Source organism: Phyllobates terribilis, unplaced genomic scaffold (genome assembly GCF_046119375.1).
Source record: "Phyllobates terribilis strain yellow unplaced genomic scaffold, ASM4611937v1 Scaffold_3__8_contigs__length_932513732, whole genome shotgun sequence".
NCBI classification, from domain to species: domain Eukaryota; kingdom Metazoa; phylum Chordata; class Amphibia; order Anura; family Dendrobatidae; genus Phyllobates; species Phyllobates terribilis.
The window spans coordinates 653,119,945-653,140,435 of NW_027362763.1; the positions used below are offsets into that span (position 1 = coordinate 653,119,945).

At 47.7% G+C, this 20,491-nt stretch overlaps 1 protein-coding gene across 2 annotated transcripts in view; it reads left to right on the plus strand.

The window, feature by feature from the left end:
* The first annotated feature begins 987 nt into the window (after nucleotides 1–987).
* Nucleotides 988–20,491, plus strand: part of LOC141257286 (uncharacterized) — a 122,742-nt gene continuing 103,238 nt past the window's right edge. For both annotated transcript variants that reach the window (XR_012318045.1, XM_073671681.1), the window contains exon 1: nucleotides 988–1,133. Coding sequence is in view for 1 of the 2 variants with exons in the window: in XM_073671681.1 (XP_073527782.1) it covers nucleotides 1,127–1,133 (7 nt within the window). In the remaining variant the exon portion in view is untranslated. The remainder of the gene's footprint in view (nucleotides 1,134–20,491) is intronic.

Genomic DNA, 20,491 nt, shown 5'->3' on the forward strand with positions numbered 1-20,491 from the left:
CAGACAGGACCTTATCATGTATCTCTGTATACAGGGAGCTCACCCTAGTGGTGACTGCAGACAGAATCTTATCATATATCTCTGTATACAGGGAGCTCCCCCTAGTGGTGACTGCAGACAGGATTTTATCATGTATCTCTGTATACAGGGTTCTCCCCCTAGTGGTGACTGCAGACCGAATCTTATCATGTGTCTCTGTATACAGGGAGCTCTCCCTAATGGTGGCTGCAGACAGGATCTTATCATGTGTCTCTGTATACAGGGAGCTCCCCCTAGTGGTGACTGTAAACAAGATCTTATCATGTATCTCTGTATACAGAGAGCTCCCACTAGTGGTGACTGTAGACAGAATCTTATTATGTATCTCTGTATACAGGGAGCTCCCCCTAGTGGTGTTTGCAGACAGAATCTTATCATTTATCTCTGTATACAGAGAGCTCCACCTAGTGGTGAGTGTAGACAGAATCTTATCATGTATCTCTGTATACAGGGAGCTCCCTCTAGTGGTGACTGTAGACAGAATCTTATCATGTATCTCTGTATACAGGGAGCTCCTCCTAATGGTGGCTGCAGACAGAATCTTATCATCTATCTCTGTATACAGGGAGCTCCCCCTAGTGGTGGCTGCAGACATAATCTTATCATGTATCTTTGTATACAGGGAGCTCCCCCTAGTGGTGGCTGCAGACAAAATCTCATTATGTATCTCTGTATACAGGGAGCTCCCTCTAGTGGTGGCTGCAGACAGAATTACCTAGACCACTGTTAATAAACAGAGCCATTCATTCCTTACAAGTCTATTATCTTTCCAGGTATCCTCCGGATGAGCCCCAGCTTTCTGGCCAGTGTGTACAGTCCTCTGTGAGGAGCACAGTTCTGCATCACAAGTCTCCCCCTGTCCTGTTTGTTACAGTGTATCGGTGCAGGTAGCGTATCAGTGGGGATGATTTATCTGCAGGGCAGGGCTGACATCGGTGGTGTACGTTGTTCGGCCGCACCTCGCTGTGCAGTCAGTTACCAGCGCAGTGTGTTTATCGTGCACACAGAAACACTGTGCTGAAGCTGCAGCTGATAACAGCGAGATGCTCCCATCCTCCTCCAGGACCTGCGACAATCAGCGAGGAACATGACAGGTCTGTGATCCCCTCTCCCTGATCCCACAGCCTCTATGACTCTTTATCTACGAGGTTCCTCCCGCGAGGTCACCCAGCTCTCCCTGACTCCTGAAAGGCCAATCCCCCGGTATTCTGGTCTCCGTCCAGCCCCCACCTCATCTCCAGTGATCTCTATAGGGACATGAGTCCTAGAACATTGACGTCTGTGTTAATCCCAAACCATCCCGGCTCTCCGCTTATACTTTTAGCCACTTGCGAAAGTCTTTACTGTTCCAAGAAAGTTTATTGAGAGGATAAATAATAATTAATTGTCTGCACATTGTTCTTCTGGGGGTCTACTCTGCAGATCTGAGGTCCGGGTGCGACTGATAGAGCCCGGTCTGTGGGACCCTCACCACACCGAGGAGCCCGGACCATTGTCAGGGGCTTAAAGGGAATGTTCACGTTCAGCAAAGTGGAATTGATAACGCTTGCAGACCAGATGGTTCTCTCCCTTCTCAGCTCCAGCGCCGTTGCTCCACCGCTGCTTCGGTCCTTGTTTTTTTCGCAACAAAACAGCTCACATGACCACTGCAGCCAATCACTGAGCTTGTCATCTACATCAGCAGAGTCACTGAGCTCTGCGATTGGCTGCAGTGGTGATTTGTGCTGTCGATGTGATGTCACTGCTGCAGCCAAAACATAGACCATAGCAGCGCCGGAGGGCCAGGACTGGACCCAGGGGAGGGTGAGGACCATCTGGCTTTGATATTTTACAGGCCTCCAAGCTTTTGGAGTTCACTTTGTTGAAAGTGGAAAATCCCTTTAAAGATAGGTCAGCAATGTTCAGTCCTGAAAGCTGCTTACATGACAGTGGGGATCTCCCTGAGAGGCTCGGGGGTCACATCTGAGTTTTATCGGCAGGTGTTCGGTGAAGTTTGGCCAGAACCCGTCGATATTCTCATGGGTGTGGGCGCTCCCACCAGGGCCGGCTCCAGGCTACTTGGGGTCTTGGGCAAATCCCAGTAGTCTCTTTTTTATTTTCTTTCCTCACCCCACGATCACATTGTGGGGAGAGGGTGATGGGCAAAGGAGGGGATTATTGCACGATTGTCAGCAGCATTTAAGAGGTTAAATGTCTCCAGTCCGAGGTAGCCAGACTCAGGTGCCATAGGCCAAAGCTCTGGTCCATATTCGCCAGCTGCTGGCACCGGCCCTGATCATTCTCAAGTTTTGGAAAGTAAAATTTTGCACAGGATGCTTTTTGCATTCTAGTATTTGTGTGCTCACATCACGGAGCCGTGTCCTGACCATATCAGGTCTTTACGTTAATGTTACTCCAGGGCGTACATACTTTTGCACAGCACTATATGTAGAGGGAGGTACAGGTCACTCCATCAAATGGTCGACTCAGTGTTTGTCAGGTTTTAGCCAATGGGTAAACAGTCTCTAGGAGTGACTGAGACCAGATGCTCAGTACTATCCCGCTGCTCAATACTATCCTGCTGCTCAGCACTATCCCGCTGCTCAGTACTATCCCCCTGCTCAGTACTATCCTGCTGCTCAGCACTATCCCACTGCTCAGCACTATCCCGCTGCTCAGTACTATCCTGATGCTCAGCACTATCCCCCTGTTCAGTACTATCCCGCTGCTCAGCACTATCCCGCTACTCAGCACTATCCCCCTGCTCAGTACTATCCAACTGCTCAGAACTATCCTGCTGCTCAGTACTATCCTGCTGCTCAGTACTATCCCCCTGCTCAGTACTATCCCCCTGCTCAGTACTATCCAACTGCTCAGCACTATCCCCCTGGTCAGTACTATCCCGCTGCTCAGTACTATCCTGCTGCTCAGTACTATCCCGCTGCTCAGTACTATCCTGTTGCTCAGTACTATCTGGGTGCTCAGCGCTATTCTGCTGCTCAGTACTATCCCGCTGCTCAGTACTACCCTGTTGCTCAGTGTTATCTTGCTGCACAGCACTATCCCACTGCTCAGCACTATCCTGCTGCTCAGTACTATCTTGCTGCTCAGCACTATCCCCCTGCTCAGTACTATCCAACTGCTCAGTACTATCGGGCTGCTCAGTACTATCCCGCTGCTCAGTACTATCTTGCTGCTCAGCACTATCTTGCTGCTCAGCACTATCTTGCTGCTCAGCACTATCCTGCTGCTCAGTACTATCCCACTGCTCAGTACTATTCCGTTGCTCAGTACTATCTTGCTGCTGAGCACTATCTTGCTGCTGAGCACTATCCCCCTGCTCAGCACTATCCCTCTGCTCAGTACTATCCTGCTGTTCAGCACTATCCCGCTGCTCAGTACTATCCCGCTGCTCAGTACTATCTTGCTGCTCAGTACTATCCCGCTGCTCAGTACTATCTTGCTGCTGAACACTATCTCCCTGCTCAGCACTATCCTACTGCTCAGTACTATCCTGCTGTTCAGTACTATCTTGCTACTCAGCACTATCCCGCTGCTCAGTACTATCTTGCTACTCAGCACTATCCCGCTGCTCAGTACTATCCTGCTGATCAGTACTATCTTGCTGCTGAGCACTATCCCACTGCTCAGTACTATCCCGCGTTCAGTACTATCCTATAGCTCTGGAGGTGACTGGAGGATAAGACACGATGTAACATCACAATAGTGACTGCAGCTTTGGAGGTGACTGCAGGAAAGGTGTGATGTAACAGGAGAATACTGACTGCAGCTCTGGAGGTGATTGGAGGATAAGACACAATGTAACAGCAGAATAGTGACTGCAGCTCTGGAGGTGACTGGAGGATAAGACATGATGTACCAGCAGAATAGTGACTGCAGCTCTAGAGATGACTGGAGGATGAGACATGATGTAACAGCAGAATAGTGACTGCAGCTCTGGGGGAGACTGGAGGATAAGACACGATATAACAGCAGAATAGTGAGTGCAGCTCTGGAGGTGACTGGAGGATGAGACATGATGTAACAACAGTATAGTAATTGCAGCTCTGAAGGTGACTGGAGGATAAGACATGATAAAACAGCAGAAAAGTGACTGCAGCTCTGGAGGTGACTGGAGGATGAGACATGATGTAACAGCAGAATAGTAACTGCAGCTCTGGAGGTGACTGGAGGATAAGACAGGATATAACAGCAGAATAGTGACTGCAGCTTTGGAGGTGACTGGAGGATAAGACACAATATAACAGCAGAGTAGTGACTGCAGATCTGGAGGTGACTGGAGGATAAGGTGTGATGTACAGCAGAATAGTGACTGCAGCTCTGAAGGTGACTGGAGGATAAGACATGATGTAACAGCAGAATAGTGACTACAGCTTTGGAGGTGACTGGAGGATAAGACGCAATGTGACAGCAGTATAGTGAGTGCAGCTCTGGAGGTGACTGGAGGATAAGACACAATGTGACAGCAGAATAGTGAGTGCAGCTCTGGAGGTGACTGGAGGATAAGACCTAATGTAACAGCAGAATAGTGAGTGCTGCTCTGGAGGTGACTGGAGGATAAGACATGATGTAAAAGCAGAATAGTGAGTGCAGCTCTGGAGGTGAGTGGAGGATAAGACGCAATGTGACAGCAGTATAGTGAGTGCAGCTCTGGAGGTGACTGGAGGATAAGACACAATGTGACAGTAGAATAGTGAGTGAAGCTCTGGAGGTGACTGAAAGATGAGACAGAATGTAACAGCAGAATAGTGACTGCAGCTCTGGAGGTGACTGGAGGATGAGACATGATGTAACAGCAGAATAGTGACTGCAGCTCTGGAGGTGACTGGAGGATAAGACACAATGTAACAGCAGAATAGTGACTGCAGCTCTGGAGGTGACTGCAGGATAAGGTGTGATGTAGCAGCAGAATAATGACTGCAGCTCTGGATGTGACTGGAGGATAAGACACGATGTAACAGGAGAATAGTGGTGCAGCTCTGGAGGTGACTGGAGGATATGGTGTGATGTACAGAAGAATGGTGACTGCAGCTCTGGAGGTGACTGGAGGAGAAGACATGATGTAACAGCAGAATAGTGACTGCAGGTCTGGAGGTGACTGGAGGATAAGACATGATGTAACAGCAGAATAATTATTGCAGCTCTGGAGGTGACAGGAGGATTAGACATGATGTAACAGCAGAGTAGTGACTGCAGCTCTGGAGGTGACAGGAGGATAAGACACGATGTAAGAGCAGAATAGCGAGTGCAGCTCTGGAGGTGTCTGGAGGATAAGACACGATGTAACAGCAGAATAGTGACTGCAGCTCTGGAGGTGACTGGAGGATAAGACACGATATAACAGGAGAGTAGGGAGCGACGCTCTGGAGGTGACTGAAGGATAAGACACAATATAACAGCAATGTAGTGACTGCAGCTTTGGAAGTGACTGGAGGATAAGACAATGTAAGAGCAGAATAGTGAATGCAGCTCTGGAGGTGACTGGAGGATAAGACACGATGTAACAGCAGGATAGTGAGCGAAGCTCTGGAGGTGACTGGAGGATAAGGTGTGATGTACAGCAGAATAGTGACTGCAGCTCTGGAGGGGACTGGAGGATAAGACATGATGTAACAGCAGAATAGTGAGCGAAGCTCTGGAGGTGACTGGAGGATAAGACACAATATAACAGCAATGTAGTGACTGCAGCTTTGGAGGTGACTGGAGGATGACATAATGTAACAGCAGAATAGTGACTGCAACTTTGGAGGTGACTGGAGGATAAGACACGATGTGACAGCAGAATAGTGAGTGCAGCTCTGTAGGTGACTGGAGACGAAGATACAATATAACAGCAATATAGTGACCGCAGCTCTGGAGGTGACTGGAGGATAAGACAGAATGTAACAGTAGAATAGTGAGCGCAGCTCTGGAGGTGACTGGAGGATAAGACACAATGTAACAGCAATGTAGTGACTGCAGCATTGGAGGTGACTGGAGGATAAGACAATGTAACTGCAGAATAGTGACTGCAGCTCTGGAGGTGACTGGAGGATAAGACATGATGTTACAGCAGAATAGTGACTGCAGCTCTGGAGGTGACTGGAGGATAAGACATGATGTTACAGCAGAATAGTGACTGCTGCTCTGGAGTTGACTGGAGGATAAGACGTGATGTAACAGCAGAATAGAGACTGCAGCTCTGGAGGTGACTGGAGGATAAGACATGATGTAACAGCAGAATAGAGACTGCAGCTCTGGAGGTGACTGGAGGATAAGACATGATGTAACAGCAGAATAGTGAGTGCAGCTTTGGAGGTGACTGGAGGATGACATAATGTAACAGCAGAATAGTGACTGCAACTTTGGAGGTGACTGGAGGATAAGACACGATGTGACAGCAGAATAGTGAGTGCAGCTCTGTAGGTGACTGGAGACGAAGATACAATATAACAGCAATATAGTGACCGCAGCTCTGGAGGTGACTGGAGGATAAGACAGAATGTAACAGTAGAATAGTGAGCGCAGCTCTGGAGGTGACTGGAGGATAAGACACAATGTAACAGCAATGTAGTGACTGCAGCATTGGAGGTGACTGGAGGATAAGACAATGTAACTGCAGAATAGTGACTGCAGCTCTGGAGGTGACTGGAGGATAAGACATGATGTTACAGCAGAATAGTGACTGCAGCTCTGGAGGTGACTGGAGGATAAGACATGATGTTACAGCAGAATAGAGACTGCAGCTCTGGAGGTGACTGGAGGATAAGACATGATGTAACAGCAGAATAGAGACTGCAGCTCTGGAGGTGACTGGAGGATAAGACATGATGTAACAGCAGAATAGTGAGTGCAGCTCTGGAGGTGACTGGAGGATAAGACACAATGTGACAGTAGAATAGTGAGTGAAGCTCTGGAGGTGACTGGAAGATGAGACAGAATGTAACAGCAGAATAGTGACTGCAGCTCTGGAGGATGAGACATGATGTAACAGCAGAATAGTGACTGCAGCTCTGGAGGATAAGACACAATGTGACAGCAGAATAGTGACTGCAGCTCTGGAGGTGACTGCAGGATAAGACACAATGTAACAGCAGAATAGTGACTGCAGCTCTGGAGGTGACTGGAGGATAAGGTGTGATGTAGCAGCAGAATAGTGACTGCAGCTCTGGATGTGACTGGAAGATAAGACACGATGTAACAGGAGAATAGTGGTGCAGCTCTGGAGGTGACTGGAGGATATGGTGTGATGTACAGAAGAATGGTGACTGCAGCTCTGGAGGTGACTGGAGGAGAAGACATGATGTAACAGCAGAGTAGTGACTGCAGCTCTGGAGGTGAAAGGAGGATAAGACACGATGTAAGAGCAGAATAGCGAGTGCAGCTCTGGAGGTGTCTGGAGGATAAGACACGATGTAACAGCAGAATATTGGTGCAGCTCTGGAGGTGACTGGAGGATAAGGTGTGATGTACAGCAGAATAGTGACTGCAGCTCTGGAGGGGACTGGAGGATAAGACATGATGTAACAGCAGAATAGTGAGCGAAGCTCTGGAGGTGACTGGAGGATAAGACACAATATAACAGCAATGTAGTGACTGCAGCTTTGGAGGTGACTGGAGGATGACATAATGTAACAGCAAAATAGTGACTGCAACTTTGGAGGTGACTGGAGGATAAGACACGATGTGACAGCAGAATAGTGAGTGCAGCTCTGTAGGTGACTGGAGACGAAGATACAATATAACAGCAATATAGTGACCGCAGCTCTGGAGGTGACTGGAGGATAAGACAGAATGTAACAGTAGAATAGTGAGCGCAGCTCTGGAGGTGACTGGAGGATAAGACACAATGTAACAGCAATGTAGTGACTGCAGCATTGGAGGTGACTGGAGGATAAGACAATGTAACTGCAGAATAGTGACTGCAGCTCTGGAGGTGACTGGAGGATAAGACAGGATATAACAGCAGAATAGTGACTGCAGCTCTGGGGGTGACTGGAGTATAAGACATGATGTAACAGCAGAATAGTGACTGCAGCTCTGGAGGTGACTGGAGGATAAGACATGATGTTACAGCAGAATAGTGACTGCTGCTCTGGAGTTGACTGGAGGATAAGACGTGATGTAACAGCAGAATAGAGACTGCAGCTCTGGAGGTGACTGGAGGATAAGACATGATGTAACAGCAGAATAGAGACTGCTGCTCTGGAGGTGACTGGAGGATAAGACATGATGTAACAGCAGAATAGAGACTGCAGCTCTGGAGGTGACTGGAGGATAAGACACAATATAACAGCAGAGTAGTGACTGCAGATCTGGAGGTGACTGGAGGATAAGACACAATGTGACAGCAGAATAGTGAGTGCAGCTCTGGAGGTAACTGGAGGATAAGGTGTGATATACAGCAGAATAGTGACTGCAGCTCTGAAGGTGACTGGAGGATAAGACATGATGTAACAGCAGAATAGTGACTGCAGCTTTGGAGGTGACTGGAGGATAAGATGCAATGTGACAGCAGTATAGTGAGTGCAGCTCTTGAGGTGACTGGAGGATAAGACACAATGTGACAGCAGAATAGTGAGTGCAGCTCTGGAGGTGACTGGAGGATAAGACCTAATGTAACAGCAGAATAGTGAGTGCAGCTCTGGAGGTGACTGGAGGATAAGACATGATGTAAAAGCAGAATAGTGAGTGCAGCTCTGGAGGTGACTGGAGGATAAGACGCAATGTGACAGCAGTATAGTGAGTGCAGCTCTGGAGGTGACTGGAGGATAAGACACAATGTGACAGTAGAATAGTGAGTGAAGCTCTGGAGGTGACTGGAAGATGAGACAGAATGTAACAGCAGAATAGTGACTGCAGCTCTGGAGGTGACTGGAGGATGAGACATGATGTAACAGCAGAATAGTGACTGCAGCTCTGGAGGTGACTGGAGGATAAGACACAATGTGACAGCAGAATAGTGAGTGCAGCTCTGGAGGTGACTGCAGGATAAGACACAATGTAACAGCAGAATAGTGACTGCAGCTCTGGAGGTGACTGGAGGATAAGGTGTGATGTAGCAGCAGAATAATGACTGCAGCTCTGGATGTGACTGGAGGATAAGACACGATGTAACAGGAGAATAGTGGTGCAGCTCTGGAGGTGACTGGAGGATATGGTGTGATGTAACAGCAGAATAATGACTGCAGCTCTGGAGGTGACTGGAGGATAAGACATGATGTAACAGCAGAATAGTGACTGCAGGTCTGGAGGTGACTGGAGGATAAGACATGATGTAACAGCAGAATAATGATTGCAGCTCTGGAGGTGACAGGAGGATTAGACATGATGTAACAGCAGAGTAGTGACTGCAGCTCTGGAGGTGACAGGAGGATAAGACACGATGTAAGAGCAGAATAGCGAGTGCAGCTCTGGAGGTGTCTGGAGGATAAGACACGATGTAACAGCAGAATAGTGACTGCAGCTCTGGAGGTGACTGAAGGATAAGACATAATATAACAGCAATGTAGTGACTGCAGCTTTGGAAGTGACTGGAGGATAAGACAATGTAAGAGCAGAATAGTGAGCGAAGCTCTGGAGGTGACTGAAGGATAAGGTGTGATGTACAGCAGAATAGTGACTGCAGCTCTGGAGGTGACTGAAGGATAAGACATAATATAACAGCAATGTAGTGACTGCAGCTCTGGAGGGGACTGGAGGATATGACATGATGTAACAGCAGAATAGTGAGCGAAGCTCTGGAGGTGACTGGAGGATAAGACACAATATAACAGCAATGTAGTGACTGCAGCTTTGGAGGTGACTGGAGGATGACAATGTAACAGCAGAATAGTGACTGCAACTTTGGAGGTGACTGGAGTATAAGACACGATGTGACAGCAGAATAGTGAGTGCAGCTCTGTAGGTGACTGGAGACGAAGATACAATATAACAGGAACATAGTGACCGCAGCTCTGGAGGTGACTGGAGGATAAGACAGAATGTAACAGTAGAATAGTGAGCGCAGCTCTGGAGGTGACTGGAGGATAAGACACAATGTAACAGCAATGTAGTGACTGCAGCATTGGAGGTGACTGGAGGATAAGACAATGTAACTGCAGAATAGTGACTGCAGCTCTGGAGGTGACTGGAGGATAAGACAGGATATAACAGCAGAATAGTGACTGCAGCTCTGGAGGTGACTGGAGGATAAGACATGATGTTACAGCAGAATAGTGACTGCTGCTCTGGAGTTGACTGGAGGATAAGACGTGATGTAACAGCAGAATAGAGACTGCAGCTCTGGAGGTGACTGGAGGATAAGACATGATGTAACAGCAGAATAGAGACTGCAGCTCTGGAGGTGACTGGAGGATAAGACATGATGTAAAAGCAGAATAGTGAGTGCAGCTCTGGAGGTGAGTGGAGGATAAGACGCAATGTGACAGCAGTATAGTGAGTGCAGCTCTGGAGGTGACTGGAGGATAAGACACAATGTGACAGTAGAATAGTGACTGCAGCTCTGGAGGTGACTGGAGGATAAGACAGGATATAACAGCAGAATAGTGAGTGAAGCTCTGGAGGTGACTAGAAGATGAGACAGAATGTAACAGCAGAATAGTGACTGCAGCTCTGGAGGTGACTGGAGGATGAGACATGATGTGACAACAGAATAGTGAGTGCAGCTCTGGAGGTGACTGCAGGATAAGACACAATGTAACAGCAGAATAGTGACTGCAGCTCTGGAGGTGACTGGAGGATAAGGTGTGATGTAGCAGCAGAATAGTGACTGCAGCTCTGGATGTGACTGGAGGATAAGACACGATGTAACAGGAGAATAGTGGTGCAGCTCTGGAGGTGACTGGAGGATATGGTGTGATGTACAGAAGAATGGTGACTGCAGCTCTGGAGGTGACTGGAGGATAAGACATGATGTAACAGCAGAATAGTGAGTGCAGCTCTGGAGGTGAGTGGAGGATAAGACGCAATGTGACAGCAGTATAGTGAGTGCAGCTCTGGAGGTGACTGGAGGATAAGACACAATGTAACAGCAGAATAGTGACTGCAGCTCTGGAGGTGACTGGAGGATAAGGTGTGATGTAGCAGCAGAATAGTGACTGCAGCTCTGGATGTGACTGGAGGATAAGACACGATGTAACAGGAGAATAGTGGTGCAGCTCTGGAGGTGACTGGAGGATATGGTGTGATGTACAGAAGAATGGTGACTGCAGCTCTGGAGGTGACTGGCGGATAAGACATGATGTAACAGCAGAATAATGATTGCAGCTCTGGAGGTGACAGGAGGATTAGACATGATGTAACAGCAGAGTAGTGACTGCAGCTCTGGAGGTGACAGGAGGATAAGACACGATGTAAGAGCAGAATAGTGAGTGCAGCTCTGGAGGTGTCTGGAGGATAAGACACGATGTAACAGCAGAATAGTGACTGCAGCTCTGGAGGTGACTGGAGGATAAGACACGATATAACAGGAGAGTAGGGAGCGACGCTCTGGAGGTGACTGAAGGATAAGACACAATACAACAGGAATGTAGTGACTGCAGCTTTGGAAGTGACTGGAGGATAAGACAATGTAAGAGCAGAATAGTGAATGCAGCTCTGGAGGTGACTGGAGGATAAGACACGATGTAACAGCAGGATAGTGAGCGAAGCTCTGGAGGTGACTGGAGGATAAGGTGTGATGTACAGCAGAATAGTGACTGCAGCTCTGGAGGGGACTGGAGGATAAGACATGATGTAACAGCAGAATAGTGAGCGAAGCTCTGGAGGTGACTGGAGGATAAGACACAATATAACAGCAATGTAGTGACTGCAGCTTTGGAGGTGACTGGAGGATGACATAATGTAACAGCAGAGTAGTGACTGCAGCTCTGGAGGTGACTGGAGGATAAGACACAATATAACAGCAATATAGTGACTGCAGCTCTGGAGGTGACCGGAGGATAAGACAGAATGTAACAGTAGAATAGTGAGCGCAGATCTGGAGGTGACTGGAGGATAAGACACAATGTAACAGCAATGTAGTGACTGCAGCATTGGAGGTGACTGGAGGATAAGACAATGTAACTGCAGAATAGTGACTGCAGCTCTGGAGGTGACTGGAGGATAAGACAGGATATAACAGCAGAATAGTGACTGCTGCTGTGGAGTTGACTGGAGGATAAGACGTGATGTAACAGCAGAATAGAGACTGCAGCTCTGGAGGTGACTGGAGGATAAGACATGATGTAACAGCAGAATAGTGACTGCAGCTCTGGAGGTGACTGGAGGATAAGACACAATGTAACAGCAGAATAGTGACTGCAGCTCTGGAGGTGACTGGAGGATAAGGTGTGATGTAGCAGCAGAATAGTGACTGCAGCTCTGGATGTGACTGGAGGATAAGACACGATGTAACAGGAGAATAGTGGTGCAGCTCTGGAGGTGACTGGAGGATATGGTGTGATGTACAGAAGAATGGTGACTGCAGCTCTGGAGGTGACTGGAGGAGAAGACATGATGTAACAGCAGAATAGTGACTATAGGTCTGGAGGTGACTGGAGGATAAGACATGATGTAACAGCAGAATAATGATTGCAGCTCTGGAGGTGACAGGAGGATTAGACATGATGTAACAGCAGAGTAGTGACTGCAGCTCTGGAGGTGAAAGGAGGATAAGACACGATGTAAGAGCAGAATAGCGAGTGCAGCTCTGGAGGTGTCTGGAGGATAAGACACGATGTAACAGCAGAATAGTGACTGCAGCTCTGGAGGTGACTGGAGGATAAGACACGATATAACAGGAGAGTAGGGAGCGACGCTCTGGAGGTGACTGAAGGATAAGACACAATATAACAGCAATGTAGTGACTGCAGCTTTGGAAGTGACTGGAGGATAAGACAATGTAAGAGCAGAATAGTGAATGCAGCTCTGGAGGTGACTGGAGGATAAGACACGATGTAACAGCAGGATAGTGAGCGAAGCTCTGGAGGTGACTGGAGGATAAGGTGTGATGTACAGCAGAATACTGACTGCAGCTCTGGAGGGGACTGGAGGATAAGACATGATGTAACAGCAGAATAGTGAGCGAAGCTCTGGAGGTGACTGGAGGATAAGACACAATATAACAGCAATGTAGTGACTGCAGCTTTGGAGGTGACTGGAGGATGACATAATGTAACAGCAAAATAGTGACTGCAACTTTGGAGGTGACTGGAGGATAAGACACGATGTGACAGCAGAATAGTGAGTGCAGCTCTGTAGGTGACTGGAGACGAAGATACAATATAACAGCAATATAGTGACCGCAGCTCTGGAGGTGACTGGAGGATAAGACAGAATGTAACAGTAGAATAGTGAGCGCAGCTCTGGAGGTGACTGGAGGATAAGACAATGTAACTGCAGAATAGTGACTGCAGCTCTGGAGGTGACTGGAGGATAAGACAGGATATAACAGCAGAATAGTGACTGCAGCTCTGGGGGTGACTGGAGTATAAGACATGATGTAACAGCAGAATAGTGACTGCAGCTCTGGAGGTGACTGGAGGATAAGACATGATGTTACAGCAGAATAGTGACTGCTGCTCTGGAGTTGACTGGAGGATAAGACGTGATGTAACAGCAGAATAGAGACTGCAGCTCTGGAGGTGACTGGAGGATAAGACATGATGTAACAGCAGAATAGAGACTGCTGCTCTGGAGGTGACTGGAGGATAAGACATGATGTAACAGCAGAATAGAGACTGCAGCTCTGGAGGTGACTGGAGGATAAGACACAATATAACAGCAGAGTAGTGACTGCAGATCTGGAGGTGACTGGAGGATAAGACACAATGTGACAGCAGAATAGTGAGTGCAGCTCTGGAGGATAAAACAGAATGTCACAGCAGAATAGTAAGTGCAGCTCTGGAGGTAACTGGAGGATAAGGTGTGATATACAGCAGAATAGTGACTGCAGCTCTGAAGGTGACTGGAGGATAAGACATGATGTAACAGCAGAATAGTGACTGCAGCTTTGGAGGTGACTGGAGGATAAGATGCAATGTGACAGCAGTATAGTGAGTGCAGCTCTTGAGGTGACTGGAGGATAAGACACAATGTGACAGCAGAATAGTGAGTGCAGCTCTGGAGGTGACTGGAGGATAAGACCTAATGTAACAGCAGAATAGTGAGTGCAGCTCTGGAGGTGACTGGAGGATAAGACACAATGTGACAGTAGAATAGTGAGTGAAGCTCTGGAGGTGACTGGAAGATGAGACAGAATGTAACAGCAGAATAGTGACTGCAGCTCTGGAGGTGACTGGAGGATGAGACATGATGTAACAGCAGAATAGTGACTGCAGCTCTGGAGGTGACTGGAGGATAAGACACAATGTGACAGCAGAATAGTGAGTGCAGCTCTGGAGGTGACTGCAGGATAAGACACAATGTAACAGCAGAATAGTGACTGCAGCTCTGGAGGTGACTGGAGGATAAGGTGTGATGTAGCAGCAGAATAATGACTGCAGCTCTGGATGTGACTGGAGGATAAGACACGATGTAACAGGAGAATAGTGGTGCAGCTCTGGAGGTGACTGGAGGATATGGTGTGATGTACAGCAGAATAGTGACTGCAGCTCTGGAGGTGACTGGAGGATAAGACATGATGTAACAGCAGAATAGTGACTGCAGGTCTGGAGGTGACTGGAGGATAAGACATGATGTAACAGCAGAATAATGATTGCAGCTCTGGAGGTGACAGGAGGATTAGACATGATGTAACAGCAGAGTAGTGACTGCAGCTCTGGAGGTGACAGGAGGATAAGACACGATGTAAGAGCAGAATAGCGAGTGCAGCTCTGGAGGTGTCTGGAGGATAAGACACGATGTAACAGCAGAATAGTGACTGCAGCTCTGGAGGTGACTGAAGGATAAGACACAATATAACAGCAATGTAGTGACTGCAGCTTTGGAAGTGACTGGAGGATAAGACAATGTAAGAGCAGAATAGTGAATGCAGCTCTGGAGGTGACTGGAGGATAAGACACGATGTAACAGCAGGATAGTGAGCGAAGCTCTGGAGGTGACTGAAGGATAAGGTGTGATGTACAGCAGAATAGTGACTGCAGCTCTGGAGGGGACTGGAGGATAAGACATGATGTAACAGCAGAATAGTGAGCGAAGCTCTGGAGGTGACTGGAGGATAAGACACAATATAACAGCAATGTAGTGACTGCAGCTTTGGAGGTGACTGGAGGATGACAATGTAACAGCAGAATAGTGACTGCAACTTTGGAGGTGACTGGAGGATAAGACACGATGTGACAGCAGAATAGTGAGTGCAGCTCTGTAGGTGACTGGAGACGAAGATACAATATAACAGGAATATAGTGACCGCAGCTCTGGAGGTGACTGGAGGATAAGACAGAATGTAACAGTAGAATAGTGAGCGCAGCTCTGGAGGTGACTGGAGGATAAGACACAATGTAACAGCAATGTAGTGACTGCAGCATTGGAGGTGACTGGAGGATAAGACAATGTAACTGCAGAATAGTGACTGCAGCTCTGGAGGTGACTGGAGGATAAGACAGGATATAACAGCAGAATAGTGACTGCAGCTCTGGAGGTGACTGGAGGATAAGACATGATGTTACAGCAGAATAGTGACTGCTGCTCTGGAGTTGACTGGAGGATAAGACGTGATGTAACAGCAGAATAGAGACTGCAGCTCTGGAGGTGACTGGAGGATAAGACATGATGTAACAGCAGAATAGAGACTGCAGCTCTGGAGGTGACTGGAGGATAAGACATGATGTAAAAGCAGAATAGTGAGTGCAGCTCTGGAGGTGAGTGGAGGATAAGACGCAATGTGACAGTAGAATAGTGACTGCAGCTCTGGAGGTGACTGGAGGATAAGACAGGATATAACAGCAGAATAGTGAGTGAAGCTCTGGAGGTGACTAGAAGATGAGACAGAATGTAACAGCAGAATAGTGACTGCAGCTCTGGAGGTGACTGGAGGATGAGACATGATGTGACAGCAGAATAGTGAGTGCAGCTCTGGAGGTGACTGCAGGATAAGACACAATGTAACAGCAGAATAGTGACTGCAGCTCTGGAGGTGACTGGAGGATAAGGTGTGATGTAGCAGCAGAATAGTGACTGCAGCTCTGGATGTGACTGGAGGATAAGAGACGATGTAACAGGAGAATAGTGGTGCAGCTCTGGAGGTGACTGGAGGATATGGTGTGATGTACAGAAGAATGGTGACTGCAGCTCTGGAGGTGACTGGAGGATAAGACATGATGTAACAGCAGAATAGTGAGTGCAGCTCTGGAGGTGACTGGAGGATAAGACATGATGTAAAAGCAGAATAGTGAGTGCAGCTCTGGAGGTGAGTGGAGGATAAGACGCAATGTGACAGAAGTATAGTGAGTGCAGCTCTGGAGGTGACTGGAGGATAAGACACAATGTGACAGTAGAATAGTGAGTGAAGCTCTGGAGGTGACTAGAAGATGAGACAGAATGTAACAGCAGAATAGTGACTGCAGCTCTGGAGGTGACTGGAGGATGAGACATGATGTGACAGCAGAATAGTGAGTGCAGCTCTGGAGGTGACTGCAGGATAAGACACAATGTAACAGCAGAATAGTGACTGCAGCTCTGGAGGTGACTGGAGGATAAGGTGTGATGTAGCAGCAGAATAGTGACTGCAGCTCTGGATGTGACTGGAGGATAAGACACGATGTAACAGGAGAATAGTGGTGCAGCTCTGGAGGTGACTGGAGGATATGGTGTGATGTACAGAAGAATGGTGACTGCAGCTCTGGAGGTGACTGGAGGATAAGACATGATGTAACAGCAGAATAGTGACAGCAGGTCTGGAGGTGACTGGCGGATAAGACATGATGTAACAGCAGAATAATGATTGCAGCTCTGGAGGTGACAGGAGGATTAGACATGATGTAACAGCAGAGTAGTGACTGCAGCTCTGGAGGTGACAGGAGGATAAGACACGATGTAAGAGCAGAATAGTGAGTGCAGCTCTGGAGGTGTCTGGAGGATAAGACACGATGTAACAGCAGAATAGTGACTGCAGCTCTGGAGGTGACTGGAGGATAAGACACAATATAACAGGAGAGTAGGGAGCGACGCTCTGGAGGTGACTGAAGGATAAGACACAATACAACAGGAATGTAGTGACTGCAGCTTTGGAAGTGACTGGAGGATAAGACAATGTAAGAGCAGAATAGTGAATGCAGCTCTGGAGGTGACTGGAGGATAAGACACGATGTAACAGCAGGATAGTGAGAGAAGCTCTGGAGGTGACTGGAGGATAAGGTGTGATGTACAGCAGAATAGTGACTGCAGCTCTGGAGGGGACTGGAGGATAAGACATGATGTAACAGCAGAATAGTGAGCGAAGCTCTGGAGGTGACTGGAGGATAAGACACAATATAACAGCAATGTAGTGACTGCAGCTTTGGAGGTGACTGGAGGATGACATAATGTAACAGCAGAGTAGTGACTGCAGCTCTGGAGGTGACTGGAGGATAAGACACAATATAACAGCAATATAGTGACTGCAGCTCTGGAGGTGACCGGAGGATAAGACAGAATGTAACAGTAGAATAGTGAGCGCAGATCTGGAGGTGACTGGAGGATAAGACACAATGTAACAGCAATGTAGTGACTGCAGCATTGGAGGTGACTGGAGGATAAGACAATGTAACTGCAGAATAGTGACTGCAGCTCTGGAGGTGACTGGAGGATAAGACAGGATATAACAGCAGAATAGTGACTGCTGCTGTGGAGTTGACTGGAGGATAAGACGTGATGTAACAGCAGAATAGAGACTGCAGATCTGGAGGTGACTGGAGGATAAGATATGATGTAACAGCAGAATAGAGACTGCAGCTCTGGAGGTGACTGGAGGATAAGACATGATGTAAAAGCAGAATAGTGAGTGCAGCTCTGGAGGTGAGTGGAGGATAAGACGCAATGTGACAGCAGTATAGTGAGTGCAGCTCTGGAGGTGACTGGAGGATAAGACACAATGTGACAGTAGAATAGTGAGTGAAGCTCTGGAGGTGACTGGAAGATGAGACAGAATGTAACAGCAGAATAGTGACTGCAGCTCTGGAGGTGACTGGAGGATGAGACATGATGTAACAGCAGAATAGTGACTGCAGCTCTGGAGGTGACTGGAGGATAAGACACAATGTGACAGCAGAATAGTGAGTGCAGCTCTGGAGGTGACTGCAGGATAAGACACAATGTAACAGCAGAATAGTGACTGCAGCTCTGGAGGTGACTGGAGGATAAGACACGATGTAACAGGAGAATAGTGACTGCAGCTCTGGAGGTGACTGGAGGATAAGACTTGATGTAACAGCAGAATAGAGACTGCAGCTCTGGAGGTGACTGGAGGATAAGACATGATGTAACAGCAGAATAGAGACTGCAGCTCTGGAGGTGACTGGAGGATAAGACACAATATAACAGCAATATAGTGACCACAGCTCTGGAGGTGACTGGAGGATAAGGTGTGATGTAACAGCAGAGTAGTGACTGCAGCTCTGGAGGTGACTGGAGGATAAGACACAATATGACAGCAGAATAGTGAGTGCAGCTCTGGAGGATAAAACAGAATGTCACAGCAGAATAGTAAGTGCAGCTCTGGAGGTAACTGGAGGATAAGGTGTGATGTACAGCAGAATAGTGACTGCAGCTCTGAAGGTGACTGGAGGATAAGACATGATGTAACAGCAGAATAGTGACTGGAGCTTTGGAGGTGACTGGAGGATAAGACGCAATGTGACAGCAGTATAGTGAGTGCAGCTCTGGAGGTGACTGGAGGATAAGACACAATGTGACAGCAGAATAGTGAGTGCAGCTCTGGAGGTGACTGGAGGATAAGACATGATGTAACTGGAGACTAGTGAGTGCAGCTCTGGAGGTGACTGGAGGATAAGACAGGATATAACAGCAGAATAGTGACTGCAGCTCTGGGGGTGACTGGAGGATAAGACATGATGTAACAGCAGAATAGAGACTGCTGCTCTGGAGGTGACTGGAGGATAAGACATGATGTAAGAGCAGAATAGAGACTGCAGCTCTCTAGGTGACTGGAGGATAAGACATGATGTAACAGCAGAATAGAGACCACAGCTCTGGAGGTGACTGGAGGATAAGGTGTGATGTAACAGCAGAGTGGTGACTGGAGGATAAGACACAATATGTCAGCAGAATAGTGAGTGCAGCTCTGGAGGTAACTGGAGGATAAGGTGTGATGTACAGCAGAATAGTGACTGCAGCTCTGAAGGTGACTGGAGGATAAGACATAATATAACAGCAGAATAGTGACTGCAGCTTTGGAGGTGACTGGAGGATAAGACACAATGTGACAGCAGAATAGAGAGTGCAGCTCTGGAGGTGACTGGAGGATAAGACATGATGTAACTGGAGACTAGTGAGAGCAGCTCTGGAGGTGACTGGAGGATAAGACATGATGTAACTGGAGACTAGTGAGTGCAGCTCTGGAGGTGACTGGAGGATAAGACCTAATGCAACAGCAGAATAGTAAGTGCAGCTCTGGAGGTGACTGGAGGATAAGACATGACGTAAAAGCAGAATAGTGAGTGCAGCTCTGGAGGTGACTGGAGGATAAGACGCAATGTGACAGCAGTATAGTGAGTGCAGCTCTGGAGGTGACTGGAGGATAAGACACAATGTGACAGCAGAATAGTGAGTGCAGCTCTGGAGGTGTCTGGAGGATAAGACACGATGTAACAGCAGAATAGTGACTGCAGCTCTGGAGGTGACTGGAGGATAAGACACGATGTAACAGGAGAGTAGTGAGCGAAGCTCTGGAGGTGACTGAAGGATAAGACACAATATAACAGCAATGTAGTGACTGCAGCTTTGGAGGTGACTGGAGGATAAGACAATGTAAGAGCAGAATAGTGAATGCAGCTCTGGAGGTGACTGGAGGATAAGACACGATGCAACAGCAGAATAGTGAGCGAAGCTCTAGAGGATAAGGTGTGATGTACAGCAGAATAGTGACTGCAGCTCTGGAGGGTACTGGAGGATAAGACATGATGTAACAGCAGAATAGTGAGCGAAGCTCTGGAGGTGACTAGAGGATAAAACACAATATAACAGCAATGTAGTGACTGCAGCTTTGGAGGTGACTGGAGGATAAGACAATGTAAGAGCAGAATAGTGAATGCAGCTCTGAATGTGACTGGAGGATAAGACACGATGTAACAGCAGAATAGTGACTGCAGCTTTGGAGGTGACTGGAGGATAAGACATGATCTAACAGCAGAATAGTGAGAGCAGTTCTGGAGGATAAGACATGATGTAACAGCAGAATAGTGAATGCAGCTCTGGAGCTGACTGGAGGATAAGACATGATGTAACAGCAGAATAGTGACTGCAGCTCTGGAGGTGACTGAAGGATAAAATATGATGTAACAGCAGAATAGTGACTTTAGCTTTGGAGGTGACT